The sequence below is a fragment of the Pelobates fuscus genome, chromosome 6 (assembly GCF_036172605.1).
Source record: "Pelobates fuscus isolate aPelFus1 chromosome 6, aPelFus1.pri, whole genome shotgun sequence".
NCBI lineage: Eukaryota > Metazoa > Chordata > Amphibia > Anura > Pelobatidae > Pelobates > Pelobates fuscus.
Window position 1 is genome coordinate 220,130,252 of NC_086322.1, and position 16,364 is coordinate 220,146,615.

Here is a 16,364-nt window from a genome sequence, read left to right on the forward strand (position 1 = left end):
GGACACCATTTTAGCTTCATGAATCAGTTTGGGTGTATTAATCCTGCCCCTGCAGTCTCACTGCTACATTCTCTACCATTTAAGAGTAAAATCACTTTCTGTATTCAGCCCTAGTTACACACCTCTGCATGTGACTTACACCGCTTTCTCAAAAACTTCCTGTGAAGCGGCATCTAATGTTTACACTTCCTTTATGGCAAATTTAAAGTTTCATATCTCCTGCTCTGATAAAAGCTTGCTAGATCCTGGAGGTGCCTCCTGTGTGTGATTAAAGTTCAATTTACAGAGCTAAAAACGTTTAAAGGAAGTTAACATCTGATTGATCATGAAACCATTTTGTTTTCATGCAGGCTGTGTCAGTCACAGCCAGGGGAGGTGTGGCAAGGGCTGCAAAAGCAGAAAAAAAAAAAGTGATTTTACTCATAAATGACAGTAAATTGAGCAGTGAAACTTCAGAGGCATGATCTATACACAAAAACTGCTTCATTAAGCCAAAGTTGTTTGGTGACTATAGTGACCCTTTAATTTAAGAATTACAAAAAATATACACATCACCTCTAGTGCCTTAGAAATTCAAACATAGATTGCTGGCACAGATTCAAAGATGTCTTGCATTTTAAAAAAATGATATAAAGAAGTCTTTTTACAACCAACTCTGTTACCATTCACATGTTTTTGAAGAGTCTGTAATTACTATTCATTTTGTTTCGCGTTTATACATTCATTTAAGTTCTAGTATGTCAAGCTGTGCTGTCATGCAGATAGGGAATCCTCCACATTCTTTCCAGAAAGATGTGTATTCATTTATTTTATTTAACGATCATGACCCTACTACTGTCTGCTCCACAGGTATTTAGTCTATTGATCATCAAAGCACTTGAGACATCCAGCGACCTGATTTAAACAAAACATTTTTCATATAAGGCAGTTATGTATCATAATATGAGGACATCAGCATAATCCAGTAAATTGTTCCAGTCACCCACTGAACAGTAAATGCTAGTACAGATAAAGATCATAAAGCAAAAAAAATATAAATAATAATCTTCCGTGTTCAGCAGTCATGGGAGCATATCAAACTGGAATTTAGAATCCAATATCTTATTGTTCTTTAGAAGACATTATATTTGTAACTTAAAGGGACACTCCAGGCACCCAGACCACTTCTGCCCATTGGAATGGTCTGGGTGCCAACTCCCACTACTCCTAACCCTGCAGTGGTAATTATTGCAGTTTTCTATAAACTGCAATAATTACCTTGCAGGGTTAACTCCACCTCTAGTGGCTGTCTTCCTCCGCTGTGTGAGGACCTCCAGCGTCGCTCATTTCCCCAAAGGAAATGCGCTATTAGGTCTCCTCGGCCGGTGGGCGGGATCAGTCTCGCCCACCGGCCGACGCAATGCAGAGGAGGAGCGGCGCAGAGGAGGAGACAGCGACGAGGGACATTGTCGCTGCCTCAGGTAAGTGACTGAAGGGGTTTTCCCCCTTAAGCAACCGGGGATTGGTGGGAGAGGGACCCTCCAGTGCCAATAAAAAACGGATTGTTTTCCTGGCACTGGAGATTCCCTTTAAGGTATGTAACGCATTTGCTTACGGTATATGATTTTGCTTAGGTTACAGTTTGGTGTCTTTACTACATAATAATTTTTCTTTCAGTCTATTATTTTTTTAATTTCTAACACTTACTGGGGAGACAAATTGCAAATGGAAATCATACAAGGGTCTCGCTTTGAAGATTAGAACAATGACACAGATATTTGAAAAACTAGAATTGTTATATATTGGGGGGCGGGGCCGGACCGCCGAGCTGGACGGTCGCACACATGAGCGGCTCCTGCAAAATACAGACATTAACGCTAAAAATCATGCTTTACCACCTACAAACAGTCCGCCAACGATGGTGCCTAGAACACAGGGATTGCTGGATCCTGGGAGAGGCTGGCTCATGGAGTTACAGTCCCCAGGAGGAGATTTTCTCGTCATCACGAACGGGGCCTTCTCCGGCGGTGAGTGGGGCAGACGGCCGCTGCCCCACTATCCTGCACTGCAGTTCTCAGCTCGGGGCGCCACTGCAAGCGGCTCCGGACCCCCCCCCCCCCCCCCCCCCCTGGACCGGCGGGGGTGATCCCGGTCCTCACCCAGTGGCCCTGCTCAGGTCAGTGCAATTGGAGCTGGGGGACCCGAACACGGCTTCCAAGATGGCGGGCGCCATGTGCGCGGGAAGCAGGAGGAAGACCTGCACTGTCTCCAAGCTCACTGCAAACTACGGGATCCCAACATCTCGGTCTGGCAACACGGAGGGGCGGACAAACCCCCACCTACTCCCGCAGCCACACAAGCCGAAGTCGAGCGGCACAAGGGACCCCAATGAGCGGATCGTAACATCGCACCACGACAACTCCCGCATGGGAAAGCGGAGGCTACCACCAAGCGAGTAACAACCACACGAGAACCCACTTTACACTCACCTGCTCTCCAGCGCGCAACACCACGACCCTGCAAACAGCTCATTCAATCGACCGACGCCGAACGCCAAGCCTGACTCCAGCCTCCTGACGACCGACGGCGGAGGGCTCCACAACAAGAGACTGCCACCCAGGTGAATCTGGCAAGGAGCCCACAGCACAGCATGGAGGGGCTATGCCAGAACACCTGCTTTAACAGACACTCGCACCCCGCAACATAGAACTGGCAAGGGCAGGTATCGGGTAAAGCTAGCCCTTCTCCATGGAGAAAGCCCGGGAAATCCCCCAATACACCAGGGTGATAAATCTAACACAGCGACCTCCTAAGACCTTAATTGCAAAATATATTGTATGTTGTTTTGTGTAATATGCAGGGTGATTGATCTGCCACAGTGACCTACTAAGATTTTGCTTGCAACAAATTTTGTCTGTTACTTTACTTGTTTGATAATTTTCTAACGTACACGCGCAAATTACACTAGCATGTTTTAATTCTTGTATAATTAAGCGAATTTGACCTCCTTGTAAAGCCAACTCTTACATGTCCAAGAAGCAACATACATTTATTGTCTCAAGCTTGCGGTCCTTAACGCGACCCACCACACTGGACATACTCACTTAGCTTATACTCAGCTTGAATTATAAAACTCTAAAAAATTGTGCTTTCTCCTTAAATACCACACAACTGTTTAACTATGCTTGTATTCAAATAACCTGTAACTGCTGTTGTGGCATTACAAGTACGCATGTTATCGCTCGCACATCAAAAATAAAGAATTTAAAAAAAAAAAAAAAAAAAAAAAAGAATTGTTATATATTTCCAAAAACAATGTACCATCTAAACAGTATCTGTAAAACCATAGTCCCCAACCGTCCTGGATTCGTTGAGACAGTCCTGAATTTGAGATCCTGTACTAATGTCCTGGGTTTATTCTTTGGTGTCCCGCATGTGGGGACAGCAGAGACCAGGCTCCCATAAAACATAATGCAAACACATCATTAGATGTGCTTGTGCTGTTTAAAGTGCCCTCAGGGGATTCACTGGATACAAGAAAGCTTCAGAAGCATGCTGTGCATGGGCAGCCTGGGTGGACAGTCATTCGAGTATGCATTCATGCCAAACACTACCCTTTCCTAGAAGGCTAACCCCTTTTAAGGGTAGACTCTCAGTACATTACAGGGCAAGGCTTCAGGGAGACCAAAATGTAGAATATTTGTACAATAAAGGAAGAAAAGTTTACTTTAAAATTCCATGAGTATCAAATACGTTTTCCAGTTCTTTTGGCCCGAAGATAAACATGTACACAATCCATGAGATTTCACATTCCCGCATATGGCAACACTCAATGAACAATTGGACTCCATGTAGAGAAAGAACAGTAGTCTATTAAACATCATACCAGTTAGAATATGTGTAAAGTAAGCAAGTTCTTACATAAAATAATTTAGAACCTTTATCAAAAATCATTACAAGCAAAATCGAATTGAGATGTTTTGTATGCCCTTACTACTGTCCACTACTTTAAATACTAGCTCATTCCAGTTTTATATATCTGCTAATACATCTAAAATTCCCCTCTACCTCCCCCAATCGCATAGAATAAAGCTACAAAACCATGGCTGCGTTGCTAAGTTTAATTTGTTACCGGGAACGTGTTAGGACTGAACATTCCAATCACAGCAAAAAAATGGAAATCAAACTCAAACAGCAGAATAGTTAGTCTTGTGCGACCATGCCCAATTACAGAGAGACCTGCATGGTTTCCACACACTTTGTCAATTATAAAATGGAAATTTGGAAACTCCCAAAAGAATAGTGAATAGACCACTCATTAACAAATGGTCCAGATGCAAAATACTCCAAAAACATCACAGCCTTTTTACAGTTTCTTGCTGTGCTCAAATATCTCCAATAAACATAGTAACGTTCCTACCTTGTTCAATGTAGGCTTGTGCGGGATCTTTTAGTACAGCGGCATACTTGTGCAAAATGTTGACCATAACTTCTAAAAGTCCAACTTCTTTAAAAACATCTTTAAATATTTGGTGGTGGCGGATGAACTTTAGTAGAGTCTTGGTGGCAATGATGCTACAGCCGAAAGAAGTGTTGGACTTTAAAAGGATGCTCACGCTAATCAACTCTTTGCATGGGATATAGTTCAAGCTGAAGACAACAAACTCAAGCATCTCAAAGTATTTCACTTGCACATCAGGTAGTTTGGTAATTTTCTCTGCAAACTGGGAAAGTGTGTGCTGTGACTCCAAAATAAAGTAGTTCGCATTGTCCGACATGTAAATGTTTGTGATGGCATCAAGAATAATTTGAGCAAGATAGCTGGTCTTTGCTTTCAAAAATGTATTCTGTAGGACAGAGAAAGCCTGGATGTTCCGCACACTCAAACCTAGAATTGCAAGGCATAAACATGGTCAAATATTGGCAAAGACAAAATCCCAAGCAAATACCCAAATTACTCAAAACGAAATTGAATAGTCTGCATGAGTATAAGGGTCAAGGGTATGTAGAGAAAATGGTTGTTTGACAATTCAGCTTAGGAATTCATAGGAACACCCCACCTTGTAATTACATTTAATAATAGATTTCTTTTTTCCCCTCAATAATTTTTGCAGTATCAGATTTTTTTTAGATTAATATATGTAACCGTACAGAGTAAATACTCAGCAGTATACCAGGAGCTGGTATAAAATGTGATTACTTGCTTGAACACATTTGAACGTGTTCAAGCAAGTAATCAGTTATCAGTTATAAGTGGATATAACACTTTTGTGGACTAATTTTGGTGTACGGTGTGGTGTGTGTGTGTACACACGTCTGTTTTTTTTTTAATACACGATTATTGGTATCAATTAATGGGGTTAATCACATAGCTATTTAGGCACACAGTCATTTATTAATTTCTCCTAAATACCAGCTCCTGGTATACTGCAGCGTATTTACTTTGTAAGGTTGTATTTTTCAATATTTACAGTTTTATATGGTGACCTTTAAATTCTTTAAAAATAGATTTTTCCTTATTATTGTGTTCTTTATTAAGATTTTTAGATTATCTCAGTAGCTGACGTCAGGGCAAGTGCAGCAAAATATACTTCTCTTTTATTGTACTCATGTGAACACATGCTTTAAAAAAAATAAAAATAAAAATTATTTAACTGTTGCAACATATCTTGCAAACAACAGTAGTACAAAGTATCAATGGTGTGCTCATAAAGAGAACACCATAGGTTTTTGACAATTACCCTATACTTAAATTGTATAATGCTGTTGTTTAGCTTAAAGGACCACTATAGGAACAGCAGACCACTTCAACTCAATTAAGTGGTCTGGGTGCCTTAACCCCTTCAGCACTGAGGAAGGGGGGCCCCAGAGGGAGATGGGCCCTCCAAGAGCCTATAGTGCCAGGAAAATGGGTTTTCCTGGTACTATAGGATCCCTTTAACATAAATAAGCTATTATTATAGTGATGTTACAATACATGTACAGTAAACAAAAAACAACTATGATAAAATGTTACATATCAATCCTGTAGAGATCATAAACAACAAGAGCAAATGTCAACTTTTCTCAAAAATCTTGACATTGCATTATTTTTACTTAATACACATCTTTTATATTATTAATATTTTTTTGGCTTTTTGCCTCATATGGCTAGCATGCAAGAGACTGGCTCCTGCCACTCCAGCTACTGTGAAATGAAAACACACAGATACACTAGCACATGTACACGAACACTCACAAATATTGATTTCTTCTTCTTACATGTCACATAATGCCTGTGACTAGTGGGACTCACACACAAGGGTGGCAGGTGCGGTCATTAAAGGAATTCTATAGGGTTAGGAATAATTTTTTTTATTATTTTATAAAAAAAAATCTGTATTCCTGACACTACAGCGCCCTCTGGTCCCCTTTCCCTTGCACCTCCCGGCTCATGAAGGGTTAAAAAAAAACCTTTAATCGATGTCCCTCGGCACTGGGTCAGCATTCCTCCATAGAGTGTAGGGTGCTATTGCGAATGCGAAACGACCGTATTGGGCCCTCTCCATAGGGAAGCACTGCTTAAATGCTTTTCTATGGGGATTTCACGGACGCTGGATGTCCTCATGCAGAGCGTGAGGACATCCAGTAGCATTTAGGGGTAACAGAGTCTACAAGCATCTAGGAAGTGCCTCTAGGGGCTGTCTGATTGACAGCCACTGGAGGCAGTCGTAGTCCTGCAATGTAATTATTTCTAAAAAATAGCAATGATTTACATTGCAGGACTAAGTGGGACAAAGACATTGCACCTACCTGCATCAATGAGATTAAGTGGACTGGATGCCTATAATTCTTAAAGGGACACTCCAGGCACCCAGACCACTTCTGCTCATTGGAGTGGTCTGGGTGCCAACTCCCACTACCCTTAACCCTGCAAGTGTAATTATTGCAGTTTTTCATAAACTTCAATATTTACATTGCAGGGTTAACTCCACCTCTAGTGGCTGTCTATTAGACAGCCACTAGAGGTCACTTCCTGGGTTCTAGCACAGGTTTCCTGTGCTAGAGCGTCGCTGGACGTCCTCACGCTGTGTGAGGACCTCCAGCGTCGCTCAAAACCCCATAGGAAAGCATTGAAATGATTTTTCAATGCTTTCCTATGGGGAGACGTAATGCGCATGCGCGGAATTTCCGCGCATGCGCATTAGGTCTCCTCGGCCGGTGAGCGAGATTAGTTTTCACCCCTTCAGTAACCGGGGATTGGTGGGTGGGAGGGAGAGGGACCCTCCAGTGCCAGAAAAACTAATCGTTTTTCTGGCACTGGAGTTTCCCTTTAATTCCCTTTAATTCTGACCTCTCTTGAGATTCACACCTTCCATCCAACAGTGTGACACCCATCATTCTCAGGCAGCCCAAGACATGTATTTCTCTAACACTTACATTGATGCAACCCACATTTTTATAGCATGTTGTATAACATGACACTTTGCAAGACATAATTATTAAATGTTAATCGCCCACTGAAAGAGGATTATCAAACACTAACATTGTGATGATGAAGCAATGTTTTATTGCATGGCAAAAAAAAACAAGCATTTTTGCTACTACTGAATAAATTTAACTAGAAATGCTGCACTAGAAATGAAGCTACTTACCTTTTCCGGTAGGCTGCGGGACAGCGAAACCTGGCAGCAGAAAAGGTGCCCCTGTTGTTAAACCAGCTGGTTTCAGCTCATTCACACCATATGTTGTTAAAGAAGTAATTAGGTTAACCAAGTCCTTCAGAGCATCTTTGGATTCATTTTCTTTTGCTTGTTCCAGCCTAGGGGACAGACAAAACAAATTTCATAAAGCATTACTTTTTCTAATATTTACACCTAAATATAGATCATATTTCTAGAGAGAAAGGCACATATAGTGACAGAGAGAGAGACATAAGCCCAATTGTAAAATCAATATTAAAATGTAAGTACTACGTGCAAAGGATATTCTGTGTTTCAAATCATAAAATTGTTTTAATAGGACTGATTTTTTAAAAGGTTTAATCGAACGTACACATGTCACGTGTCACATGTAAGCAAAGTAAAATGCTGACTTGCAAATTTTCATAAATGTATGTTCGATAATAATAATGTAATGATTTGAGATCATTAGACTACAGTCCAACATGAAATAGCCATAGAAATAAAGCAGAACACACAAACCATTTTACTCACTAAACATAGCATGTTTATCACCTAAACAGAACTCTCTTCTCTTGACTAATTCATTCAGTGTGGGATAAACAAACAACTAACTTCATTTATGTCATGATAAGCCTTCTGCCTTACAGATCTTTAAATAATCTGATTCCCATATAACTGGTGTAGCACTTGAGCCTTCAACTGCCCAAATGGTTTATTTTTCCACAACGTGCTTTCCAAGAAAATCAGATCTGATGTGTTGATGTCTTTAGAATACGGTTTATGTTGTATAGACCTGTATCCTGAACAGACTAATGTTTTTTTTTTTTTTTTTTTATATAAGATAATATTTCAAAGAGACCTGCAAATCCACATTAAACTACACTGCTTAAGAATATGAAAACGGGGCTAAAGGATTTACAAGTAACTCCAAACGTAACAGTATGTTACAAATATATATATATATATATATATATATATATATATGTGTATATATATATATATACACACACACACACACACCCTCATTTCTTTTATACAATTATTTGTGACATTCCTGGACAGATGCTGTCTCTGCTACAGTTTACTGGTTGTTTGAAGATAATAGTTTTCGGTTTGTGATTCTATTTTTTTTTTTCTTTTTTCAAGTGGACTATTTTTCTTTTCACATGAGCATTACAATTCAAAGCATCAAGCACTTGTACGAGAGACAGATGTTTGCCTACGTGTAATCCAGATGAAACAGTCTGCCTTGACATTGATGTAATCTGTGCCAAAACATAGATCTCCAATGACAATATGATAGCAAGACAAGTTGGGTTTGTAGAGAGATGTAATTAACCCCTCAACAAGAAACGAGTACACAAGAAGTCACGTTACACAAGCAGGGCTAGTAAAAGGGAAATTATATTCTCTCTTTCTTCTGGATTGACATCAGGAACCTATTAAAATGTATGTACAGTATTCCTATACACAAGTGATATGTTGCTACTGCATGATACAAAGCAAGCTATATACCAGCTTAAAATTGTACTTCCTTAAAAATGGGGGGAAAAAAACCCTGCTGTAAGTCACACGGACTAATCTAAATCCGTAACAGAAATGTGTGTTGCACAATATATTTTCACAAGTAACTAATGATTGCATAAGAACGTATTCCATTGAATGTACACACATAGCACATATGGATAAAGTCCTGTACATTTGCTGACTTACCTCAATAAAAGATCTGAGAGGAAGACATATCCTTGGCATGTCCTGAAGTCATCCAGCAGTGTTTGCGAGACGTCACTGGAGTCTTTGAGAAAGCAGGAAAGGCCAGCAAACATCTCCACAATTTCCAGAGGGGACAAATCATTGGATTGCTGCATGTTCTGCACACACGTGGCCAGGCATTCTTTTTCTGAAAGGGCATGTACAGGGCTCTATGATAAACTGGCAAGTGACACATAAAGCCGATCCAAAGCAATAAAACAGCCAGGTATGGCATTTACCACCATACCGGGCAGCAGGGCCGCCATCAGGGCATGACAACCATAACAGTTGTCATGGGCCCGGCGGCCCTGGGGGGCCCGGCCGCCCGGGCCCCACGTGTGGGGCCCATCGGGTGGCCCACACACTTAAGGCCACCCGATGAGCCCCCTCCTTCAGGGGCCCGGTCAGCGCTGTGGCCGTTGTATAGCGCGACCGGGCCCCTTTAAAAAAAAAAAAAAAAACAGCCGCAAGTGCTGCTGGGAGGAAGTGCTCACTTCCTCCCAGCTCACTCCGCGCGGGAGGAGCGCGCCTGCCCGCCCAGCCGTAAAGAGGGAGAGCCCAGCAATGAAGAGGGAGCAGCGCCGACTCCCATCATCCCCAGCCACCCTCCTGCAAAGAAAAGGTAAGAGACAGGAGGGTGGCTGGAAAATGAGCTGTGTGTGTGTATGTATGTCTGTCTGTCTGTATGCATGTATGTGTATGTGTGTGTGTGTGTCTGTCTGTATGTATGTCTGTATGCATGTATGTGTATGTGTGTCTGTCTGTCTGTATGTCTGTGTGTCTGTATGTATGTCTGTGTGTCTGTATGTATGTATGTATGTATGTATGTGTGTGTGTCTGTCTGTCTGTATGCATGTATGTGTATGTGTGTCTGTCTGTATGTATGTCTGTGTCTGTATGCATGTATGTGTATGTCTGTCTGTATGTATGTATGTATGTATGCATGTATGTCTGTCTGTATGTGTATGTCTGTATGCATGTATGTCTATGTCTGTCTGTCTGTCTGGATGCATGCATGTCTGTCTGGATGCATGCATGTCTGTCTGGATGCGTGCATGTCTGTGTGTCTGGATGCATGTATGTGTATGTATGTATGTCTGTCTGTGTATGTATGTCTGTCTGTGTATGTATGTCTGTCTGTGTATGTATGTCTGTCTGCATGCATGTATGACTGTCCGTATGTCTGTATGTATGTCTGTGTGTATGTCTATGTATGTATGTCTGTATGTATGTCTGTATGTATGTATATGTCTGTTTGTATGTATGTATGTATGTATGTCTGTGTGTATGTCTATGTCTGTCTGACTGCATGCATGTATGTCTACGTATGTATGTCTGTTTATGTATGTTTGTGTATGTCTGTATGCATACATGTATGTCTGTATGCATGTATGTCTGTATGTATGTCTATGTATGTATATATGTATGTCAGTATGAATGTATGTCTGCATATTATTATGAACGTAGGTCTGTGTGTATGGATGTCTGTATGCATGTATGTCTGTCAGTATGTCTGTATATATGCATGTATGTCAGTCTGTATGTCTGTATGCCATTATGAATGTATGTGTGTATGGATGTCCGTGTCTGTATGTATGTATGAATGTGTGTGTGTGTGTATGGATGTATGTATGTCAGTGTCTGTATGTATGTGTGTCTGTATGTATGTTATTATGTGTCTGTCTGTCACTATGTATGCCTGTGTGTATGTCTCAGTATGTGTGTGTTAGTATGTATGCCTGTATGCGTGGATGTCTGTTTCAGTATGTGTGTCTGTTAGTATGTATCTGTGTCCTTTTGTATCAGTGTGTGCGTTTGTGTCTGTGTGTGTGGACCCAGTGGGCGGTATTTGGAGGCGGGCCCGAGGGGGCCCAGACCCTGAGCTGAGTTAGGGGCCCCAAAATTTCTGGTGGCGGCCCTGCCGGGCAGACTCTTCTAGATCAGGTTTTATCTCCATTCGAACAGGACATTAAACCTTTAACACAAATCAATTCCCTAATGGAAGCAAAAATACTGTTAAACAGTTCCTAATTTAACTTGTAGGGCAGTGTGATTATGCGCTAGAGAAAAAAAAAATAATTGTTTTGGTGCTATTTCTAAAAAGGATCAGCTAATCAAGATAACTTTTTTTTTTTTTTAAATGTAGGGGTAAATGCAACAATAGGGCTTGACAGAGACACACTTTCAAAGACATTCTATATAACACTAACCCTAAAAATTAATTTATATCAAAATTAAATAAAAACAAATCCAAACAAAAAAAAAACTGTCTTGATATACAGTAAGGGAATTAAACTATTGAGAGCAAACTACTCAGAACACAAGTTGAAAATATGAAAATATAAAAATAAAAAACATGGAAAGCACTCATGGCTGCTAGCATGGCACTGGACCATTTGTTATTCTATTCTGCCTTACACTAAATAAGCATTTACTGATCAGCCAGCTCCTGGTCAAGCAAGGAGTACTGACCTGAGAACCCGTTTGCCTCTTATTATTTATGTACTCTACCAATAATTCATACAAAATGCTCACACTCACCATGTATATATTTTACCACATTCAGGCTAAGCCCATGTCGCGATATTGTCATCAGTACTTCTCCTGCACTCTTCCTCCAGGGAAGGTTGTAAGGAGGGCACCAGGATGTTATTGCACTGAACAGGAGCTGGAGGTCATCTTTCTGTGCCAGCTCCTCGGCTGGAGAAACATAGTTGCACAACTTTACGAGTATCTACAATAAAAACAAAATAGACAGGGCTATACAAACAGGAAAAAAACACATAATCTATACAGCATTAATAACTGTAAATATCCAATAAGTAACAGAGGTATAGAATGCTAGTTGTTTTAGAATACAGCTAATGGGTCATGGGTCAACCTTTTAAACCAGGTCAAATGGAGTCAGATAGTTGCTGTTATGCTGGCAGCACCCTAGCAATATTTTACTGGACTATCTACCCTCATTTGGCGCAGCCCTTTCATATCTTTTTCCCCATCTGTATTTATCCACTTCATTTGGGTTGCTGCCTACCTTGACTAATTTTGTGATTACTAGCGCTGAATTCTTTTTGTGTTTACATAGATATTTAGGTTACCTGCCAGAGGTGTAACTCCAGTGTCAAAGAGTTCTGGGTTGGTTAATGTCAAATCTGTGTATATTTATTTGCACAGACACTCATTCATTGACTGAGAGCGGACACTCATCCAACGAATAGGTGGCAGGTCTGCAGATGCATTTAAGACACCATCACTGGAGCCTCAGAGGTTGGCGGGACTCAGGTAGAAGGTAAACGGTTGCAATACAGTTTGTACCATTATCGAGGAATGCCACCAGGGTACTCCCAACACCATAACCTCTACAGTGGGCTGTAGAAGCCATGATGCAATAAGTAACCCTTTAAGTAAATATATATTTAGCATTGTTTGCAATTTACATGATGTGAAATACAATATTTACAATGGTGCTTAATTTTATATGCATACATGTACATATATAAAAACACACACACAATGTGTTTTGGTACATAACTTTCCCTTTAAGGAACTTGATGATTTTTCAAGTTTCATATAATATCTTCTTATAATAGTAGGCATGTGGAAAAGTGCAGTGTACCGACATAGAATGTAATGAAGATGAAGTTTCTAAACTAGGAGGTCTCATTTAGTCTGGGAATAATCATTGAAGCAGATGGCTTATCAAATATTCTATTAAGAAATTGCAGTGGGGATATTAAACAGATCGATAGTGGCCGACGCCAGATGGAAATAACTATTGCAAAGACTAGAAGCGTGTATAATGATTTCTGTTGCAGATGCAGTATGAATGTATGCTGTAATGCAACTCACTTGGTATTTGTAGTACCCCTTCTACAATTACTACCAAGCTAAATCACTTCCATGGCAATTAGTGGGAGAACAGAAGGAAGTGATTTACAAGATATCATAAAAAATACAAATCTGCATTTGTGTTCTGCCCCTTTAAATGTATGGTTGTGGCATATGTTTCAGTTTCATGACTAATATAAGTGTGTATAATCAACCCTACTAGAAACAGGGAAGGAAATCACTCAGCTACAGTATGGAATATTACTGAAATTGTGCTACTGTAAAAACAAAAATGAATCCACTGAAAAAGGTTCTATGGGCAAACAGAGTAACCACACAAAACATCAAATGTACAAATAATTATATATATATATATATATATATATATATATATATATATACAGGGCCGTCTTTAAGGAGGGGCAAACGGGGCAGCTGCCCTGGACCCAGTTACTCATGGGGGGCCCAAAGCAGCTGCCCCGTCGCCTGCAATACAATTATTATTTTTTTTTTAAATATTTCCCTACCTAATGGGCCCGCGGTGCTAGTATTGCAGCTGCACCGGGACCCGCACACTAAGGGGGCCCAACGGGTGGCCCATACCCTTAGGGCCACCTAGTGAGCATGTTCCAGCAGGGGCCCGGTCGGCGCTGTGGCCCTTTAACAGCGCGACCGGGCCCTTGCTTAACGGCTGCATGGGAGGAAGTGACGTCCGCGAATCACTTCCTCCCACCTCAAAGACATCGGGCCGCGCGGGAGGCTGCTGAGCCAGCATCCAGTGAGGGGAGGAAGGAGAGCCAGACCCCCAACTCCCAACTACCCCAGCCAGCACACTGGACCCCAGGGAAGGAAGCCTCTTTCAAAGGTAGGAAACTGAAGAGTGTCTGTCTGTGTGTGTCAGTATGTCTGTCTGTGTGTCAGTATGTATGTGTGTGTGTGTGTCAGTATGTTTGTCTGTGTGTCAGTATGTTTGTCTGTGTGTCAGTATGTCTGTCTGTGTGTGTCAGTGTGTGTGTCAGTATGTCTGTCTGTGTGTGTCAGTGTGTGTGTCAGTATGTCTGTGTGTGTGTGTGTCAGTATGTCTGTGTGTGTGTGTGTCAGTATGTCTGTGTGTGTGTGTGTCAGTATGTCTGTGTGTGTGTGTGTGTGTGTGTGTGTCGGTATGTTTGTGTGTGTGTCGGTATGTTTGTCTGTGTGTCGGTATGTTTGTCTGTGTGTCGGTATGTTTGTCTGTGTGTCGGTATGTTTGTGTGTCGGTATGTTTGTGTGTCGGTATGTCTGTCTGTGTGTCAGTATGTCTGTCTGTGTGTCAGAATGTGTGTGTGTCAGTATGTATGTGTCAGTCAGTATATGTCTGTGTGTCAGTTTGTATGTCTGTGTGTGTGTCAGTATGTCTGTGTGTGTGTCAGTATGTATGTCGGTGTGCCAGTCAGTATGTCTGTGTCAGTATGTCTGTCTGTCACAGTGTCAGTGTGTCTGTGTGTGTCAGTGTGTATCTGTATGTTGTCAGTATGTAAGTATCTGTGTGTGTGCCAGTGTGTATACATGTGCATGTATCTGTATGTAGCCACGGTGTGTATCTGCATGTGTGTCAGTGTTTGTATCTGCATTTGTCAGGTTATGTATCTGTGTGTCTGTATGTTGTCATTGTGTGTGTCTGTGTATCTGTAGATTGTCAGTGTATCTGCGTGTGTGTGCATCTGTGTGTCTGCATGTGTGCCAGGTTGTGTGTCTGTATGTGTGTGTGTCAGTGTGTGTAAATGTGTCTGTATAGCTGCATCTGTATGATTGTGTATATCTGTGTATCTGCAAGTGTTTCTGTGTGTGTATGTGTATCACAGTGTGTGTGTGTGTGTGTGTGTGTGTTTGTGACAGTGCATGTGTATTTGTGCATACATCTCAGCATTCAACACTACACGCAAATACACACCTGCATTCAAACTTCAACACTACATATAAACACACCTCTTTTTTTAAACAACAAAATTATATATAAACACACCAGTGTATTCATAAACCAACACTACACATAAATGCATACTTGCATTTAAATGCCATCTCCACATACAAACACACCTCTACATTCACACAAACATACTCCATACAAAAACATGCTTACACACAAATACTTCTCAGTGCTAAATACAACCCTGCATGCATGGGAAAATGGTAGCGCCCCAGCTGTCAAAGCATTGTTGGAGTTGCATGACAGATGCCCAAAATAATTCATGCACCAGAGCCCTCTCTACTTTACATCCGCCTCTGCATTGGGGTGGGGGGCCCAAGCAAATGTTTGCCCAGGGTCCAATCCATATTAAAGACGGCCCTGTATATATATATATATATTTTTAAACTGTTCTCCTAAAACTCTAAATGAAATTCAGAGGAAGGTAGAATGGCCCAGAGCGTAAAAACACACACAAAAGAAGGGAAGTATACAAACAGAAAAAAATATAAAAAAATAAGTAAACCAAAAAAATTACAAATAATAAATAGCACAAATGTCCATGAAACATATTATAGGCTAGAGGTTCTCAAATCCTTGAAATAACGATGGTTGATCTGAAGGGAAAAAATAAAAAAAATAATAAAAAAATACAGTGCTTTCTGTAAGCAACTTAAAAGAAGAAACAAGGTGAACAAAAATTCAATAAAAAAAAAAAGAATAAAAATAAAATACTTACTGAACATAAAGATCAGTAGGCACATTACAAGAATCATCATTTGGGCTCCCATTTTGATTGTTTATTATCTGTAATTGTATAATATACTTATTTTGTAGCTCACTTTATTTTATTTCTATTTGTATACTCACCATCCTTTGTGTGTCTACATAGGCTGGCTCTGGGTCATTCTGCCTTGCTCTGAATGCATTTAGAGTTCTTAAAGGAAAGGTCTTAAGTTTTTTTTCAATATAAGTGTGTCCTACTGTGTATTCTATTTTAATTATCTACAATCCAAATACATATGGATTAACAATGGACTGCAATGCAAAAATGCTGAATGTAACACATTTCAAGACGGCAAAATCTCTGCAAAGTACATCATCCTGGATATTTTTTTTTTTTTTTTTTAAAGTAGCTGGAAACATCTGGTTGATGCGATAGGGAAGCAAAATTAACTTGCAAGCAGGTACCAACA

The 16,364-nt window shown here is 40.6% G+C and overlaps 1 protein-coding gene across 4 annotated transcripts in view; it reads right to left on the bottom strand.

The window, feature by feature from the left end:
• WDFY3 (WD repeat and FYVE domain containing 3) overlaps positions 1-16,364 on the bottom strand; it is a 297,453-nt gene that overhangs the window by 126,062 nt on the left and 155,027 nt on the right. For all 4 annotated transcript variants that reach the window (XM_063458757.1, XM_063458760.1, XM_063458758.1 and 1 more), the window contains 4 exons: positions 11,937-12,129; positions 9,357-9,543; positions 7,614-7,780; positions 4,400-4,867 (listed from right to left, as the gene is read on the bottom strand). In XM_063458757.1, the coding sequence (XP_063314827.1) occupies positions 4,400-4,867; positions 7,614-7,780; positions 9,357-9,543; positions 11,937-12,129 (1,015 nt within the window). The remainder of the gene's footprint in view (positions 1-4,399; positions 4,868-7,613; positions 7,781-9,356; positions 9,544-11,936; positions 12,130-16,364) is intronic.